General features: G+C 34.2%; 1 protein-coding gene and 1 non-coding gene across 2 annotated transcripts; both read right to left on the reverse strand.

Annotated features, from left to right (window-relative positions):
- Positions 1 to 367: 367 nt before the first annotated feature.
- LOC113513548 (venom protease-like) lies at positions 368 to 10162 on the reverse strand. Its single transcript, XM_026897538.3, has 10 exons — positions 10072 to 10162; positions 8478 to 8578; positions 6441 to 6528; positions 5249 to 5359; positions 4931 to 4983; positions 4465 to 4625; positions 3460 to 3654; positions 2849 to 3038; positions 962 to 1125; positions 368 to 569 (listed from the first exon to the last, which is right to left on the reverse strand). Exons 2-10 carry the CDS (start codon positions 8533 to 8535, stop codon positions 396 to 398), a joined length of 1194 nt encoding a protein of 397 aa, XP_026753339.2. The 5' UTR covers positions 8536 to 8578; positions 10072 to 10162; the 3' UTR covers positions 368 to 395.
- A 5069-nt stretch (positions 10163 to 15231) lies between these two features.
- Trnav-uac (transfer RNA valine (anticodon UAC)) lies at positions 15232 to 15304 on the reverse strand. Its single transcript has one exon. It is a non-coding gene; the product is annotated as a tRNA-Val (tRNA).
- Between the last annotated feature and the right edge of the window lie 2351 nt (positions 15305 to 17655).

Consider the following 17655-nt stretch of genomic DNA (forward strand, 5'->3'; position numbering starts at 1 on the left):
TGTTTTTGAAACCTAAGTTTGAAAGATAGGTTAGATATAGGATAGGATAGTATTTATTATTGGCTTTGAATTTTTTATTACTTGCCTGGCAAAGAAAAGTTTTTCGGATGAACGATGTGAACTACATATATTATAGTCTTATTTTCTTCTACCGTATTTCTCTGGCTGTAACTTAAACGATTTCATATGGAGGAAGGTATTATTAGTAATAGAGCTCTATTGATAGCGATATATTTTATTAGTCAGCTAGCGTCGGCGTGTATCATTTTCACACCTCAAAAAATGATTTTATGTATATTATTAAAAAACCATCACTTTTACTCATAAAATCATATAGGTAGAATACGTTTTAAATAAAACAACAATATACATTAAAAAAATAGATATTTAATATTTTATTCTCCAGGCCAGACAATTCCTTCAATCCAGTCTAAATAACTGGACACTCTAGTATAAACAGCAGGTAGACCGCTCTTGGCGCACTGTTTACCAAATGAAGTAATGCCGATTATATGGAATATACATTGATTTTCCTTTGACGCTATTTGCAGCGGGGAACCGGAATCGCCCTGAAAAAAAAATCTAAAGTTTAGCTATATTCAACAAAAGTGTTATTTTTTTCATTCACCTGGGGGTCCGAAAAATGGCGGGAACGGTTAACATATAATTAAATTAAAGAGTAATTTAAGTACATATAAATATGCGATTTGACAATGTATAATTGTTTGTTATGATTGTGGTGTGCTTTGAATAATACTTGTAGAAAAATATTTTTTGAGTTACGAGTCTCTTATACGTGACTCTGGCGGGAATGGCCAGAGTCACGGCCACATCTCTTTACCCCTTTCTTTGAAAACGCACTGTTATTGTATTGTAAGTATTTATGAATAAACGCGCCGCTTTCCTAGTCGGAGGACTTTTTTTTTATTGTCTATGAAAGAAAAATTATGTGATTACTTGCCTGACAAGTGTCCTTCCCTCCTCTCAGTTCACCGGCGCACATTTGCCCCGCAGAGAGGCCTTTCCAATGGCGATATCTAGTGTTCATGAGTCTAGCGTCGCAGTCAGCGTCGCCGAACAGACTGAGCGAGACCTTTTGCAACTCTTTTGCTAGTTCTCTGGTATCTAAAATGTAATATATATATATAATATATTTAATTGTGTACCGATTTATTTATTTACTCATTAGTACAAATATGTGTACAGGGGGGAAAGGGATTGTTAGTAATGGAGACTCCCATTGCTAGCTATAGCTATATATATATATATATATATATATATATATATATATATATATATATATATATATATATATATATATATATATATATATATATATATATATTGGGTAATCAGGTCGACCTCCTCGCGGTTCCACCTGGAAACTATCATGGTTAATTCCTGATGAATTCATCATGATGCGCTAACTGGGCTGTTTTCATTCTCATCTATCACCCTTCACTTCGCAGGCGGGGTTACCATACCATTTTTATCTAATAAAAAAAAAAAAATTATGGGTCCACGAGGTAATCTAGAATATTGAGAATAATATAAAGTACTTACTGCTCGGATAAAGTAAAAAGGTGAGCTTGAAATTAATATTTTTTTTAAAACATACGAGTTAAAATTTTGAATGTCTGAATTTTTGAACTATTGTTTGCCACCTCAGTGGTATAAACAAAAAAGAAAAAAAAAACTAAACAATTGGACAATAGAAATGGGTAATGGAATGCTTTACCAGTTTCCTTACGAAATATAAAATGTACGGTTGGTTTTAAAACAATACTGAAGAACTATTATTTGAGCAAGTTGTCGTCTTCTTAATGTGTTTATATGTCTGGTTAGCATACTTATTACTTGCATACTTTTCGTGAACAGTATTTATATATTTTTATGTATTTGTGTAGGTGTTTATATCCATGTATGTATAAGTATTTGTATATATATATATATATATATATATATATATATATATATATATATATATATATATATATATATATATATATATATATATATGTATATATATGTGTGTAAGTGTATGTATATAAATATAATAATGAGTAGGGATAATATTTATATTATTATATGTATCACATCTCCCATATTTAGAACTAACAAAATTTTTCATCGTGCCTCCCACCAAACTGTTTATAATTACTCCTCTCCATCCAAAGGTTGGCTGCAAGAGATCGCTCTCAGCGATAAGATCGCCCATTGTTTTCTCATTGTGATTATTTCTTGTAATTGTTTATATTTATAATAAGTTTACTATTGTAATCTTTTAGAGGCAACAATAAAGAGTATGTATCTATCTATATCTATCTAAATAGTTTGCCATCTGACTCAGACCATGTATCTGAATCAGCTGTTTTCGTTTTGACCATCTTGTCCCTTCCACCCTGTATATCAATATTTTTATCCAAAGAAGGTACAATTTGATAAATAAATATTATATGCGTGTATAATATAGTATATGTCGGGGGAAAGGGATTGTTAGCAACGGAGTTTGACAGCCCCATTGCTAGCAATATACCTTATTAGGTCGACCTCCACGTGGTTCCCCTCTGGAAACCATCGTGAACAATTCTTGTTGAATTCGCCACGATGGGCTAACTGACCTGCTTCATCCTCGCCTATCATTCTTCACCGGTGCCCCGCCGGTGTATACCGATAGCGCGGGTGGGGTTACCATTCCATTATCATTCATTAAAAAACAAATAGTATATGTCATATATGTGTAAGTATATTTGTTTCTGCCTACCCTAATGGGAGACAGGCGTGACAGATATGTATGTATGTAAGGTACAATTTGTGAGTTAAATGTGTATAAAGTGCTATTTATTACCAGGATCGATAACTCCCCATCCAGTGGCGACGGCCTTTGTATGACCCCCGAAACTGCCTTGACGCCACAAGCAGGCTGGCCGTATGGCTGACTCGAATTCCACGTCTGTGTTCAGTTCCATCAGCGCAATATCGTTGTACCTCGATGGCGGTTTATACTCAGGGTGCTTGTGGATTTTTTTTATTGGCACCTGGTGGAAGGAAATAAAATGAAAATAAAAAAATAAAGATTTTTTTTATACAACTTAGAATGGCAAACAAGCTGACGACCCACCTGATGGAAAGTGGTAACCGTCGCCTATAGACATGAGCAGTACCATAGACATAGCAGAGTATACTGTTTTGCCCATGATATCATCCCCCATGCGTTGCCATTCCTGAGGACTCAGGTGTTATTCCTCTGTACCCAGTAAATTCACGCCATATACCACCCTTCAAACCGAAACACAGCCATGCAAACACAACTGCTTCACGGTTGATACACGAATGAGACAGAGGTACCCAAGCAATCGACTTTTGTACAAAGCCTCCCTCTAGTAAACATTCTACCTTTTTAAAAGGATGAATGAGAGAAATAATATGTCCATTTCACTTTATAAAAAAAATACTAACATCAACAGGACTAGCTCCATCGTTCACACTTGGGTCTATGTTCTGATCTCCAAGTCTCACAATGACCGGCTCTGGGTTTCTGGCATTAGGGTCCCTGATGCAATGGCCGGCTGTCAGCACGAAGCGAGGACTGATGAGGCTACCTCCACAGCTGAAGTTATAACCACCGTCGAAATTGGTGAAGCCTATCGCCGCCTGAAATGAAACAAGCGTGTTTAGAAATATTTTTAAAGCAATCCGACATCTTGTGGTTGCGGCCATTTTGTAATAATGCCAATTATTTTATCGTACTCATTTTTCAAGCTCTTCCCTGTGATACCCATATTAACAAGGTTCTTTTTTAATAGGTAATAATGGAATGGTAACCCCACCTGCGCTATCGGTATACGCTGGCGGGGCACCAGTGATAGATGACAGTTGAAGATGAAGGCAGGTCAGTCGGCCCATCGTGAAGAATTCAACAAGAATTAACCACGATGGTTTTCAGGGGGAACCACGTGAAGGTCGACCTGATAGGGTAATTTGCTAGCAATGGGGCTGTTAGAACCCAATACTAACAATCCCTTTCCCCCCTATTAACATGTTTTTTTTTAATGGATGATAATGGTATGTACCATTATCATGCTCCGCCTGCGTTAATGATATACGCTGGTGGAGCACCAGTGAGAGATGATAGACATGAGAATTAAAAGGCAGGTCAGTTAGCCCGTTGTGATGAATACAGCAGGAATTCAGCACCATGGTTTCCAGGAGGGACCACGTGGAGGTCGACCTGATAGTATTGCTAGCAATGGCGAAGCTAGACCCTATTACTAACAATCCCTTCCCCCCCCTATTAACATGGTTGACAAGGTGTACATACATCATCCGCATTTTTTTACTGATTCACGCGGGTAAAGCCGCGGGACACAAACTATTCTCTTAAGGGAGTTTATGGGGGAGGCCTATGTCCAGCAGTGGATGGATAATGGCTGAGATGATGATGAAATTGGACACTATATTTACCATGTGCGGGAATTCACCCTGGTTCGCCTTCTCTCCGCCCACTATGAGTTCTACACCGGAATATTCGCACTTGGCTGACGATATCGACATGGTTTCGGGGTTTGGCACCAACGGTATGAAGTCCACTTTCTCTGTCACACCTCGGCTGTACTGCTCGCACTCTGGAAGGGAGGAAACGAAGTGATTTTCTTTCTTTTTTTTTTTTCAATATTGACAAAGGGCTAGTGTTGCCCAGTATGTCATTAAGAAACAAGTAGGTATATTTGAATTTACAGGGTACAGAGGAATAACACCTGAGTCCTCAGTAATGGCAACGCATGGGGGGTATCATTGGCGAAACAGTATACTCTGTTATGTCCACGGTACTGCTCATGTCTATAGGCGACGGTTACCACTTTCCATCAGGTGGGCCGTCAGCTTGTTTGCCATTCTAAGTTGTATAAGAAAAAAATAAAGAAATATTTACTTCGTTCACTCACTCTCCTGGTGTCGGAGCCGGAACCCCAAACTGGTGGTCCGCTGCAAGAGATGAAATTGTATTGTAATGAAATAGTTTATATATTTTGGAACGGCAAACGCTCCGACGAGGGGTGAAAGCGCTTGTTAGTAACAACTTCACTGCTAGCAATATATATCAGGTCGACCTCCACGGGGTTTTACATATATATAAAAAACTTCTTTAAGTAGTGCAGTAACGAATAAATAAATAATTTGTCAAAATTGGAGCCGGTTAAAGATTATTAGTTAAAGAATAGTATTTTTTAATTAACGGTGGCAAACTTACTCATTGCTCGGCGCCGGCGCAGCTTGCAATATGTTGGAGTGGTCCTTGCAACATATTACTGGACTGCCGAACGCGCTGTATTTGCAGAAAGTTGGGCTTATGCCGTTTTTCCTACAAACAATATGCATGAATATTAATATCCTGAAACATGGCAATCTTTGAAGAGAACTTTGTAATATTATGTACATAGTAAATACAGTTTAACACTTGCATACCTCCGCGGGGTGCTGCATGTTATGTGCCTACTTGTATATGTAACATCTTATTGTACCATGTAGCAAGTGAATAAATATGATTTGATTTGATTTGAACAATAAAGAGTTTTCATTCATTCATTTAATCCTTCATTTATTAAGCCATTAATTAATTAATTAATCCATTTAGTCATTCTACGATTTGGTCATTAATTCATTTATTTATTCGGTTAATCACCTATATATCATTAATTCATTAATTTGTCCATTCATTTTTTCATTTATCCATTCAGTGATTCATTTATTCATCTCACCAAGATAAAAATTAAAGATAAGTGAATAAGGTAAAAATTAAATTTTTTAATTTAGTTACAAACAAAAGATAAAATTTTTAATAATAATAGTTTAAAGTTTAAAACTTTAACTAACGCTTAATAGCTGTATCAAGCACAGAGGGAGACTCAAATGTACATATGTATCATTGCACATATGTATAGATTATCATCTCAAATCTTTCAAATGCAGATATATATATATATATATCGTGGACACTGAGAATCTCTAGCAATATAACCTCCTCGCGGTTGAAACTATCATGGTTAATTCCCGATGAATTCATCGTGATGTGCTAACTGGCCTGTTTTCATTCTCATCTATCACCCTTCACTGGTGCTCCGCCAGCGTATCCCGTTAGCGCAGGCGGGGTTACCATACCATTTTCACTATTAAATTTACTGTATACCTAGTACTGTAGTTTTTACCATTTTTTATCTTAATAATTAAAGGTCGCCACGACACGCGTATACATAATATATATATATATATATATATATATATATATATATATATATATATATATATATATATATATATATATATATATATATATATGGTTGTCCTTTAAAAGCATTATATAATAACTTTATTAATGTATTTTTAAATAGATAAATAAATAAAGTCGTCCTCAATATATTTCTTTCCCTGATAAGTTTACTTACTGGAAGTCTTCTTTAGCTGTCTTGCAGCGGTCAGCCAGGGTGCAGGTTCCCACGGTGTTCGTGTACTGGTCCACGCAGGAGTCGCCCTCTATCGGTCAGATGGATAATATAGTGTTTTTTTCTAATGTGTGATAATGGTAGCCCCACTCGCGTTATCGGTATACACCGGCGGGGCACCAGTGAAGGATGATAGGTGAGGATGAAGTAGGTCAGTTAGCCCGTCGTGACGAATTCAACAAGAATTGTTCACGATGGTTTCCAGGGGGAACCGCGTGGAGGTCGACATAATAGGGCATATTGTTAGCAATGGGGCTGGTTATACTCCATTGCTAACAATTCCTCCCCCCCCCCCCCCAAAACATTGGTTAGAACCTAACTGGATACAATTATTAGACATTTCAGTTAATTTTGAAATATCATTACCTAAATTAATTTTTAAAACTACAATTTCGGTTTCAAATACCTTAAGATTTCGTTCTACAAAATAATACCAACTTCAAAAATAGGGAGGTTCTCGATTCACTTGTATTTTTTTGTATGTTTGTCACCTCGTAACTCCGTCAGTTGTAAACCGATTTGGAAAATACCTTTTTTTTATCTCAAAGCTTATATTTACAGTACGGTCTCATAGATATTTTATTAAAATTGATTTAGTAGTTTAGCCTTTCAGATTAAAATAACTGGTTTTGTCGGAATTGAAATCGGTTTTTTTTTGTAGGATATTTATTTATTTATTAATTTATTTATTTATTTAAGGAACACCAACAGCATATTGCATTATAACATATAGGTGTAACAAACATTAAATACAATACAATATTAATGCACACGCCTAATATAGGTATTCACAGCATTCACTTTAACATAATTATACAGTGTAAGAAAATTTAGATATATAAAGGATAGATAGATACTCTTTATTGTTTCCTCCAAAAGATTACAATAGTAAACTTGTTATAAATATAAACAATTACAAGAAATAATCACAATGAGAAAACAATGGACGACCTTATCGCTAAGAGCGATCTCTTGCAGGCAACCTTTGGATGGAGAGGAGTAATGGTACACAATCTATTGTATAATTAGAGGGAGACTGTACAAAAGTCGATTGCTTGGGCACCTCTGTCCCATTCGTGTTTCAACCGTGAAGCAGTTGTGTTTGCATTGCTGTGTTTCGGTTTGAAGGGTGCGATATGGCAGTAAATTTACAGGGTACAGAGGAATAACATCTGAATCCTCAGGAATGGCGACGCATGGGGGGTATCATGGGCGAAACAGTATACTCTGTTATGTCAATGGTACTGCTCATGTGTATAGGCGACGGTTACCACTTTCCATCAGGTGGGCCGTCAGCTTGTTTGCCATTCTAAGTTGTATACAAGAAAATATATTTTTTTTTTAAATTCTAAATTAACTATTTAAATAAATCACCGGACAGTCTGTGTTGAACACTGAATCATGACTTTACCTATATGTACTGCCTTCTAGTATATATTTTAGCTTTATTTTCCTCATTCAAATTTTTAACGCATATATATAATATTTCTTATTTCTTTTTTTTTACAACACAGTGGGCAAACGAGCAAGCGGCTCACCTGATGGTAAGTGACTACCGCCGCCCATGGTCACCCACAACACCTACGGCATTGCAGGTGTGCTGCCGGCCTTTTAATTAATTTTAATTTGCTTTCAATATTTATTTATTTATATGTTTTATTTTGAAGTAATTTACCAGAGTATTTATTGTAATATTTAGACACATTATTTTACTTATTACATTACATGATACCCCCCATGCGTTGCCATTCCTGAGGACTCAGGTGTTATTCCTATGTACCCAGTAAATTCACGCCATATCCCACCCTTCAAACCGAAACACAGCCATGCAAACACAACTGCTTCACGGTTGAAACACGAATGCGACAGAGGTGGCCAAGCAAACGACTTTTGTACAGAGTTTCTCTCTGGTAAATAAATAATAAATGAATGGTTACAATTATAATTTTGTAATGATTTATTTAACATGCTGTTATTCACCATTGCTCTGTGCGACCGCGCGACTCACCAACAGGAAAATTGTCAAGCACCAAAGCATTTTATAACGTAAACAATATTGCTTCACATCGGCCGATTGGACGCTGCAACAAAACGTTATAAATTAATAACTATTTTTTTTTTTTTGATGGGTGAAAATGGAATGGTAGCCCCGCCTGCGCTAACGGGATACGCTGGCGGAGCACCAGTGAAGGGTGATAGATGAGAATGAAAACAGGCCAGTTAGCCCATCGTAATGAATTCATCAGGAATTAACCATGATAGTTTCCAGGGGGAACCGCGAGGAGGTCGACCTGGTTGGGTATATTGCTAGCAATGGGATTTTCAGTCTCCGTTACTAACAATCCCTTTCCCCCCTGTGTTTGTTAGTTAATTCTCGGCACCTTAATAATTCAAGTAAACAAAATTAAATTTGGTATACAAGTACATAATATGGTACATAATATAAAGGATGGCGAAGGATAAAGACATTAATCCAGCGACCTCAATAATCTTAACACTAGATAAAAATACGAACTTACTGTTCTGAAGCAACGTTTCGAAAAAGGAAAGAGTTTAGAAAAAAAAAAAAATAGAGAACCGAGGGAAAAGAGAGTGCACTTCATATAAGCTATGTAAAACGATTGGGTCAGGAATATCCTACCAATCTACACGAAAGAAAAACTTTTTTTCTCGTTATGTTGGCCAGTTTGACAATAGAAACGCTAATCATGTGACAAAAGAAATATATAAATTTTATGTCAAACTGCATGTTCAGACGAACATTTATTTAGCAAAAATAAAACAAAAGGTAACATTGTTAAATATATTTATTATTTTATACGATATTACCTTGAGATTTCAATTTCGGTATATTATTGAAAGTTTTCAATTTCTAGAGTAGATCATTTAATAGACTCAATTATAATTATACTAATTCTTACGTCTAAATAAAAAGAAACATGAAATACAAAGATAAAATTGTTCCACAAATAGTTTAGATGGCAGCCATATGCATCACATTTGACTATGGACCCAATTTTTAAAAGCTCTCTTGAAATAGAAAAAGAGAAACATTGCATTTCGAATGGGCAGTAATGTAAAAAAACTATTCAAAAATCTAAGTTTACTTGAATAAAAATTATTCTGTTTTTTCTTATGATTTTACTGCTGAGTTTGGTATGTAAACTTTTTACATAGTCTCTTATGGATGGGTAGGTTACCCGTTTTATTAAAATTTACATTTATACATTTTTATTAAAATGTTTTGAAACAGAATATATACAAATATTTTGAATAATATCTAGTATTTACACAATTAGGAAAATTAAACGTAAAGTATATTATAAATATTTCAAACTATAAATGCAGTGCTGTATCCTAAACAAAACATAAACAAACATTGATATAAAAAAACAAACCTGTTTTACTTCTTACCTGTAACGCATTTGCATAAAATAAAAAAAAAAAAAACTACCATAAACATCCTCAAACCGCCAAAATTAGGAACTAATTCAAATATAGAATACTACACGTGAATTTTCGCATGCATTTTTCCGTAAAATAAACACAAATATTGTAAACATATTCAATTTACCTGTCCGCGTCCGTTCACAGATGCTAACTATCTCGTACTGGCCACTGGCAACTCTGTCAGGAAAACCTGTTATTTGGCGCGCAAAGAATATTAAACGAGATATGTGCATAATCAAATTAATTTTAGTAATTGCCTATAAGCGTTGGTATTTTGCTACAAAGAAGAGATACTGCTCTGTTTTTTAGTTTGTTTGTTGGTAACCTAATGATAAAAGTTAATTGTATTTTAAAATCTTTATTGTACATATTGAATAAATTAAATAATTTAATATACAATGGCGGACTTATCCCATAAAGGGATCTCTTACAGTTAACCTTTGAGAAGCTGAAAGAAAACTGTAGATATATGTATTATATTATTATTATCGTTTAATTGATCATCTTAAAATTTGGTATACCTACTTACACATTTATTTACTGTTTGCTAAAGAGAAGCACATAAGCTATATTTTATTCAGGTCAAATAACGTATCCCGGTCACTCGGATAAAGTAGCGGGTAATGACTAATATATAAATTACAATGATATTGCCTTATTAATACTAGTCAAATACCGATGTTTTACCAGCATGTATTGTGTGTAAAATACTTTGTCTTAATCTGTTTATTTATTTATTTAGATAATTAATAGCTTATAAATGTATAAATATGGGTTAATAAAGTTTTATATGGCAAAGTTAACAAGATATATATATAATACAACGAATAATACAAAAATATAATATAACAAAGTTAAAAAAGATAGATTAGGTAATTTGTAAATTTGCTTTCAAAAATACTTACGCACACACACACATACACACACCATCAGACACACACATACACACATGCTTATATTTTCCACTCACCCTCTCACACATACCGTTTCCCGTCTCACACATATTGCGTATTTATTATTATTATTATTTCAGCCATTAACTGCCCACTGCTGGATAAGTCTTCCCCATAAGGGGAGTTTTGCCAGAAGTTGTCACGCTTGGTAGTTTGACAACCACAGTTAGGCTTTTAAAAGGGACGCTGCTGCCCATCCCTCGCCCTTCCTTAGTCGTTTACGACACCCACGGGAAAGGAAGGGGTGGCCTATTCTATGTTGGGACCACACGGCCATATTGCATGTAAATTTTCCTTACCTTAATAAACTATAATAGGAGTTTGTTAAGGTCGACCGACTCGATGGTTACTTCACAGCAGAAAAGTGGATGGGACAGAGGTACCCATGCAGACGCCATTGGTACAGTCTCTCGATATGTAAAAAAAATTAATTTTTTAACCCATGGGCTGTTAGTTTACCTGTCATTTTAAGTTGCTTAAAAAATCCGACATCGTACAGCATCGACCTTATTTAGCTAATAGGAAAAAATATTTAATTATTAAAACTTTCTTTAGCACATATGATATTTTAAATATAATAATTACCGGATTAACTCACTGTAATTAGATCGAGAAACCTCGACTGGTTTCGGGATCAATTCGTGATCCTTAATCATGAGCTTATGACTAAGTCAAACCGCTAGTTATTACAGTAAAAGGCTATTGACCTAGCGATAAGACCGCCTTTTGTACCTTTATGTGTATATTTTAATCTGTACTCCATGCTACTGTATTTCACTTGAATTGTTTATATGCCATTGTTTATTTTTATGTTTTTGGTGACAATAAAGAGTTAAATAAATAAATAAATAAAAGGTAAAACTAATGACGCTTCTGTATTTACAATTCTATTGCAAATTATTGATCTTTGGAATGTATTTATCCATTAGTACTTGAGCGTCCATCTTGAACATTAGCCGCACACACACACACACACACATACGCACGAGCGTGAAGTGTTCAATTAGATTTATGAACAAAATGAACAAACTAATTAATTGATTATTAAATATTAATTAAAAAAAGATGATTTGATTTTACATTAAACGATTTTAATAAACAATTGCTTTTTAATTACCTTCAAAATGTTTAACCGAATTCGTTTGTATTTTCAATCGACTTTAAAATAAAGGAAGTATTCAATTCGGTTGTAATTTTTTTTTTAAATGTTTGTTACCTCATAATTCTGTCAGTTGTAAATCGATTTGGATATTTTTTTTTTGTTAATCTGAATAGATATATAACACAGATTGGTCTCAATTTGAAATTTTAACAAAATAGCTTGAGTAATTAAGTTTTTTGGATCAAATTAACTGGGTTTGTCACCCTGGAAACCATAATGGTTAATTCCTGATGAATTCATCATGATGGGCTAACTGGCCTGTTTTCATTCTCATCTATCACCCTCCACTGGTCCCTTGCCAGCGTATACCGTTAGCGCTGGCGGGGCAGCCATTCCATTTTCACCCATAAAAAAAAAAACTGGGTTTGTCACAATTAAACACGGTTTTTTTGTTACAAAAAAATACCCCTCACTTAAGGGATTGTTAGTATTACGGATTGCCAATCCCATTGCTAGCAATTTACCTTTTCAGGTCAACCTCCCCATGGCCCCCTTGGAAACCATCGTGCAAAATTCCAGATGTATAAATCACGATGGGCTAACTGACCTGCCTTTTGTTTTCACCTATCATCCCTCACTGGTGCCCCGCCAGCGTACACCGATAGCGCAGGCGGGGTTACCATACCATTATCATCCATTAAAAAAAGTAACAAAATATTTTAAGTATGACACCGTTTGGATTTTCCTCGACTCAGAAATAAGATACTGGTTTTTCCTTATGAAATTAACTGTTAAATAAAATTAATGCATTTGTATAGATATAATAATAATTGTTAATATATTATCAGCTATTATTGGTGCGCAGGGTACGTGCCAGCACCAACAGCATCCTGAGTACGATAGCGAGCAGGCTGCACTGTGTGTACGTTAATCGCTGCTGCGCAATTTCCAATGGAATTGTGCAGCGGTGATTATCTGTACACTGCTTAATATATTGTATGTGTGTGTATGTGTGTGTATGTGTATTGTGTATGTAAATTTACTAACATTAGTTTTTAAGAATATTGTTACTAATAAATATTTAATGGACCAAAAAGTCTGAAATAATATTATTATTAGTTGTCCACTGCTGGACATTAGCTCCCATAAGAGGGGCGATGCCAATAGTTTTTTTTTTGATGGGTGAAAATGGTATGGTAACCCCGCCTGCGCTAACGGGATACACTAGCGGAGCACCAGTGAAGGGTGATAGATGAGAATGAAAACAGGCCAGTTAGCCCATCATGATGAATTCATCAGGAATTAACCGTGATAGTTTTCAGGGGGAACTGCTAGCAATGGAATTTTTAGTTTCCATTACTAACAGTCCCTTTCCCTCCCACTACCATGTATTTGACACTCACAAGCATATATACTCGTACTCTATTGTTTATTGCTAAAGTCTGTGGTCGAATTGAGAATAGATTGATATTGTTTGTATTTAATATTACTTGTCTATAGTCTTGCTGAATGTCAAACATAACTATAATAAATTAATTTATTACAATATATGTTATGGTCGAATTTTGACCACTGGTCGACCATACATACATACATATCTGTCACGCCTGTCTCCCATTAGGGTAGGCAGAAACAATGGAACGCCAAATGCTTCGATTCAAACAAACCTCTTTCGCTTGCTCCACATTCATCAATCTTTAGCGCCCCGTCCCGGCTTCGCACGGGTGGACATTTTCGAAATCATACACGTATCTTGTATATATATATATATATATATATATATATATATATATATATATATATATTGTCTGGTTTGCATATTAATTTTTTCAGATATCTAAAAACTTAATAACTTTGTTTAGGTGTTTATATGCATGCATCTTGCATATATATATATATATATATATATATATATATATATATATATATATATATATATATATATATATATATATATATATATATATATATATATATATATATATATATATATATATATATATATATATATATTATTATTATTTTTTATTTATTTTATTTGACTAAAACAATGTTACAAATACAAGATACAATGGGCGCCACACTAGGCGAGCCTGTATCGTGGGCACCCGACAAAGACTAACAAATCACAATGTGTTGTAATAAAAAGTACATAGTGGGCGGGTATTAATATAAGAAGGAATATAAAATTGAAATAGTGAAAAAAGTAATAAAATCAACAATATAGATACAGAAGCTGTATTGGATAATGGATACATTTTATCCACTTCTGTTTAGAACTGGTTTTATTCTCTACTGATCTTCGAACAGGTTCAATAACGCTGGGGGTTTTTAACCCCATTGTATCAACTATAATAACACCAGACGGAGACTTTGTACAAGTCGTTTGCTTGCAGGGGGGAAAGGGATTGTTAGTAATGGAGACTGAGAATCCCATTGCTAGCAATATACCCAACCAGGTGGACCTCCTCGCGGTTCCCCCTGGAAACTGTCATGGTTAATTCCCGATGAATTTATCGTGATGCGCTAACTGGCCTGTTTTCATTCTTATCTATCACCCTTCACTAGTGCTCCGCTGGGGTGTCCCGTTGGCGCAGGCGGGGTTACCATACCATTTTCATCCATCATCAAAAAAAAATATATATACGATTGCTTGCGTACCTCTATATATATATATATATATATATATATATATATATATATATATATATATATATATATATATATAGTATATATATATCGTGAATAGTTGTGTTTGCATGGCTGTGTTCGGTTTGAAGGGCAGCGAATTTACAGGGTACAGAGGAATAACACCTGAGTCCTCAGGAATGGCAACACATGGGGGTTATTATGGGCGAAACAGTATGCTCTGTTATGTGCATGGTACTGCTCATGTCTATAGGCGACGGTTACCGCTTTCCATCAGGTGGGCCGTCAGCTTGTTTGCTATTCTAAGTTGTATATAAAAAACAAGTTTTAGCTTAGATATATTGTCCTCATTAAATCCTTTATATAATTTTTTTTAAATCTGTTATGTACAGATATAGTCTAGTCAAATTATACTATGTATTAACATGTACTTGCTTCGGCAGTACATATACTAAAAAAAAAACTATGTATTAACATAGTATAACATGACAGTTATTTTTTTCTTGTTTTTACTATTCTTATTAATTCTAGACGTTTTAAGTATTGTTTTTAAATAATTAATAATACAAAAAAAAACTTATGATTCCGGCCAGGATCGAACTGGCGGCCTTCTGCGTGTAAAGCAGATGTGATAACCACTACACCACGGAACCAGTCGTTTTCACTTCTGAAATTATAGACAACTACATTGTATTTCAAGTATAGTATTAAAATTTATAATTATATAGATTAATTTATGATTATAGAACATTCTAGAAATGTATTATAAATGATGTAATTGTATTACACGAGATTATTTACAGATGTTTTGTATTTCAGTGACGTACTAAATAGTTCGCAGACATTTCTACTAGATGGCAGACCTAGGTATAATGCAAAGTATGTTTAAAAATTATTTTGTTTCAGTGACCGTAATTTTTGCTGTATTTTTAATCCTAGTGACTGAGCCTTCAGTAATCTATATTAAATATTCTAAAATTGAACAAAAATATTCCATTTTAATCTAAACTACGCATTTATTTCTTTTTGTCAATTATTTGTCAATTAGTTATTCGTGTTGAGTGATAACCAAAATAATTATATAATTCATAAATAATCTATTGTAAAATGGACAATTTAAACTAACACAATATTATTATTTTAAATAAAAGAGGGAAATAAATAAAAACTTACAATTTTATCATATTGTTATTTCTGCCATCTATAATTTAATAGTGAATTAGGAAGTCACTATTAGTTCACAATATTAATGTAGATGGCGCTGTTTACAATAATGTCGGTTTATAAAAAAAATATTTGTCATGGAAATATATTATTATATATTGTTTAAATCCCTATGATAAATTCTCAAAAAACTTTAAGTAGATATAACTTTATTAAACCACAGTTGAATTTTTACAAGCACTATCAAATAATTACCTATATAGCGACTAGAACATTATAATTTAGTACCAACTGTTTTAAAATTTAATATGATGCAAAAATAAATTTTACGTAAATAAATATAGTAAACGTAAAACAAAAGGGCAAAAGAGGAAGAGGAAGACCGAGGAATAACTACATGGGACAGATCAAGGAAACACTAGGCGTCATGTCGTATAGGGAGATAAAAGATATGGCCTGGGATAGAGCTGGCTGGAGGAAGATGCATGAATTAGTTGCACCGACAAGAGGAAACTGTTAATAGAAAAAAAAAATATAGTAATATTGTTAGTAATTAGTAAATAATGGAGTTTAACATGATTATCATTAATAAGTTACATCATGTAATGTAAGTTTTTATATTGTGTAGAATTATATATACTTGTATCTCTATTTTAAATATTTGAAGGAGTGTATATTACTCGCCAAACGATTTATGTCTGATTGTAAATTCTAGGCTTACGTACACTGGAATTTATTATATTTGTAATCACTTATGATAAATAAAGAACTTTTGAAAACAATAACAAACTTGTGTCCCGCCAGTGTAGTTTTTTTTTTGATGGGTGAAAATGGTATGGTAACCCCGCCTGCGCTAACGGGATACGCTGGCGAGGCACCAGTGAAGGGTGATAGATGAGAATGAAAACAGGCCAGTTAGTCCATCATGATGAATTCATCAGGAATTAACCATGATAGTTTCCAGGCGGAATCGCGAGGAGGTGGACCTGGTTGGGTATATTGCTAGCAATGGGATTCTCAGTCTCCATTACTAACCTAATGGTACCTAACCCGCGCAGGCGGGGTTAGATACCATTCTATTATTATTCATTAAAAAAAAAAACACACTTACACATTAAAAGGAACGAAGTAAGTACCAACTTATTAGGTACAAATTGATACGTCGAGCGAGTTAATTAATAAATCATATTTCAGATTGTAGATTTTTAGAGGAAAGGTCGCGTCACGCGATGTGGTAGCAATAACCTGAATGTAACAATGGATCAGGGCATGAAGCTAGCAAGATTGATGGACGGCATATTGAAAGTAATTTATTACATATATATATATATATATTATATTAGGTATAATAATGAAAGTAAATCACTAGCGCACCCACGCGTTGTCTGACGGAATGTTCTTGACGTTTTTGAATATCACAATATATATATATATATATATATATATATATATATATATATATATATAAATCGCAGACGACTTCTTGCGTCTTTTCACTTCCGATACTTATTGCATCCCCCACTTCCAGTAAAATTACAATTGTTTTGAAAGTGAATATTATTACTTTATTTCGTGCTAAAATCAGTACCCATAATTATATTTCTTTTAAATAGCAGATATCAATATTCAATTTTCAATATTTCTAGCCGACGTTCCGGAGTCCGTTCATAGCGGGAATCATATGGCACATTTGTATATTCCGTATATAGTTTGTATGTCATGCAAACTTCATGCGTCCATTCGTCTCGCAGATCATGCAGCACTCAGTATATTCGTATACTTATAGTATTTAGTGTAAATTTAAATGCGTCCTTTTAAGACAGATACTATATGGCGCACC

Source organism: Galleria mellonella, unplaced genomic scaffold (assembly GCF_026898425.1).
Source record: "Galleria mellonella isolate WM207_F2 unplaced genomic scaffold, CSIRO_AGI_GalMel_v1 utg150, whole genome shotgun sequence".
Taxonomy (NCBI): domain Eukaryota; kingdom Metazoa; phylum Arthropoda; class Insecta; order Lepidoptera; family Pyralidae; genus Galleria; species Galleria mellonella.

What these genes read in the sequence shown, in the direction of transcription:
- LOC113513548 (XM_026897538.3), bottom strand. Translation starts at nt 8,535, where the DNA reads ATGCTTTGGTGCTTGACAATTTTCCTGTTGGTGAGTCGCGCGGTCGCA. An exon ending in AGGGTGAATTCCCGCACATG is followed by an intron (nt 3,655 to 4,464) that starts GTAAATATAGTG and finishes GTTTCATTTCAG; the next exon opens with GCGGCGATAGGCTTCACCAA. An exon ending in ATGGAGCTAGTCCTGTTGAT is followed by an intron (nt 3,039 to 3,459) that starts GTTAGTATTTTT and finishes TCCTTCCACCAG; the next exon opens with GTGCCAATAAAAAAAATCCA.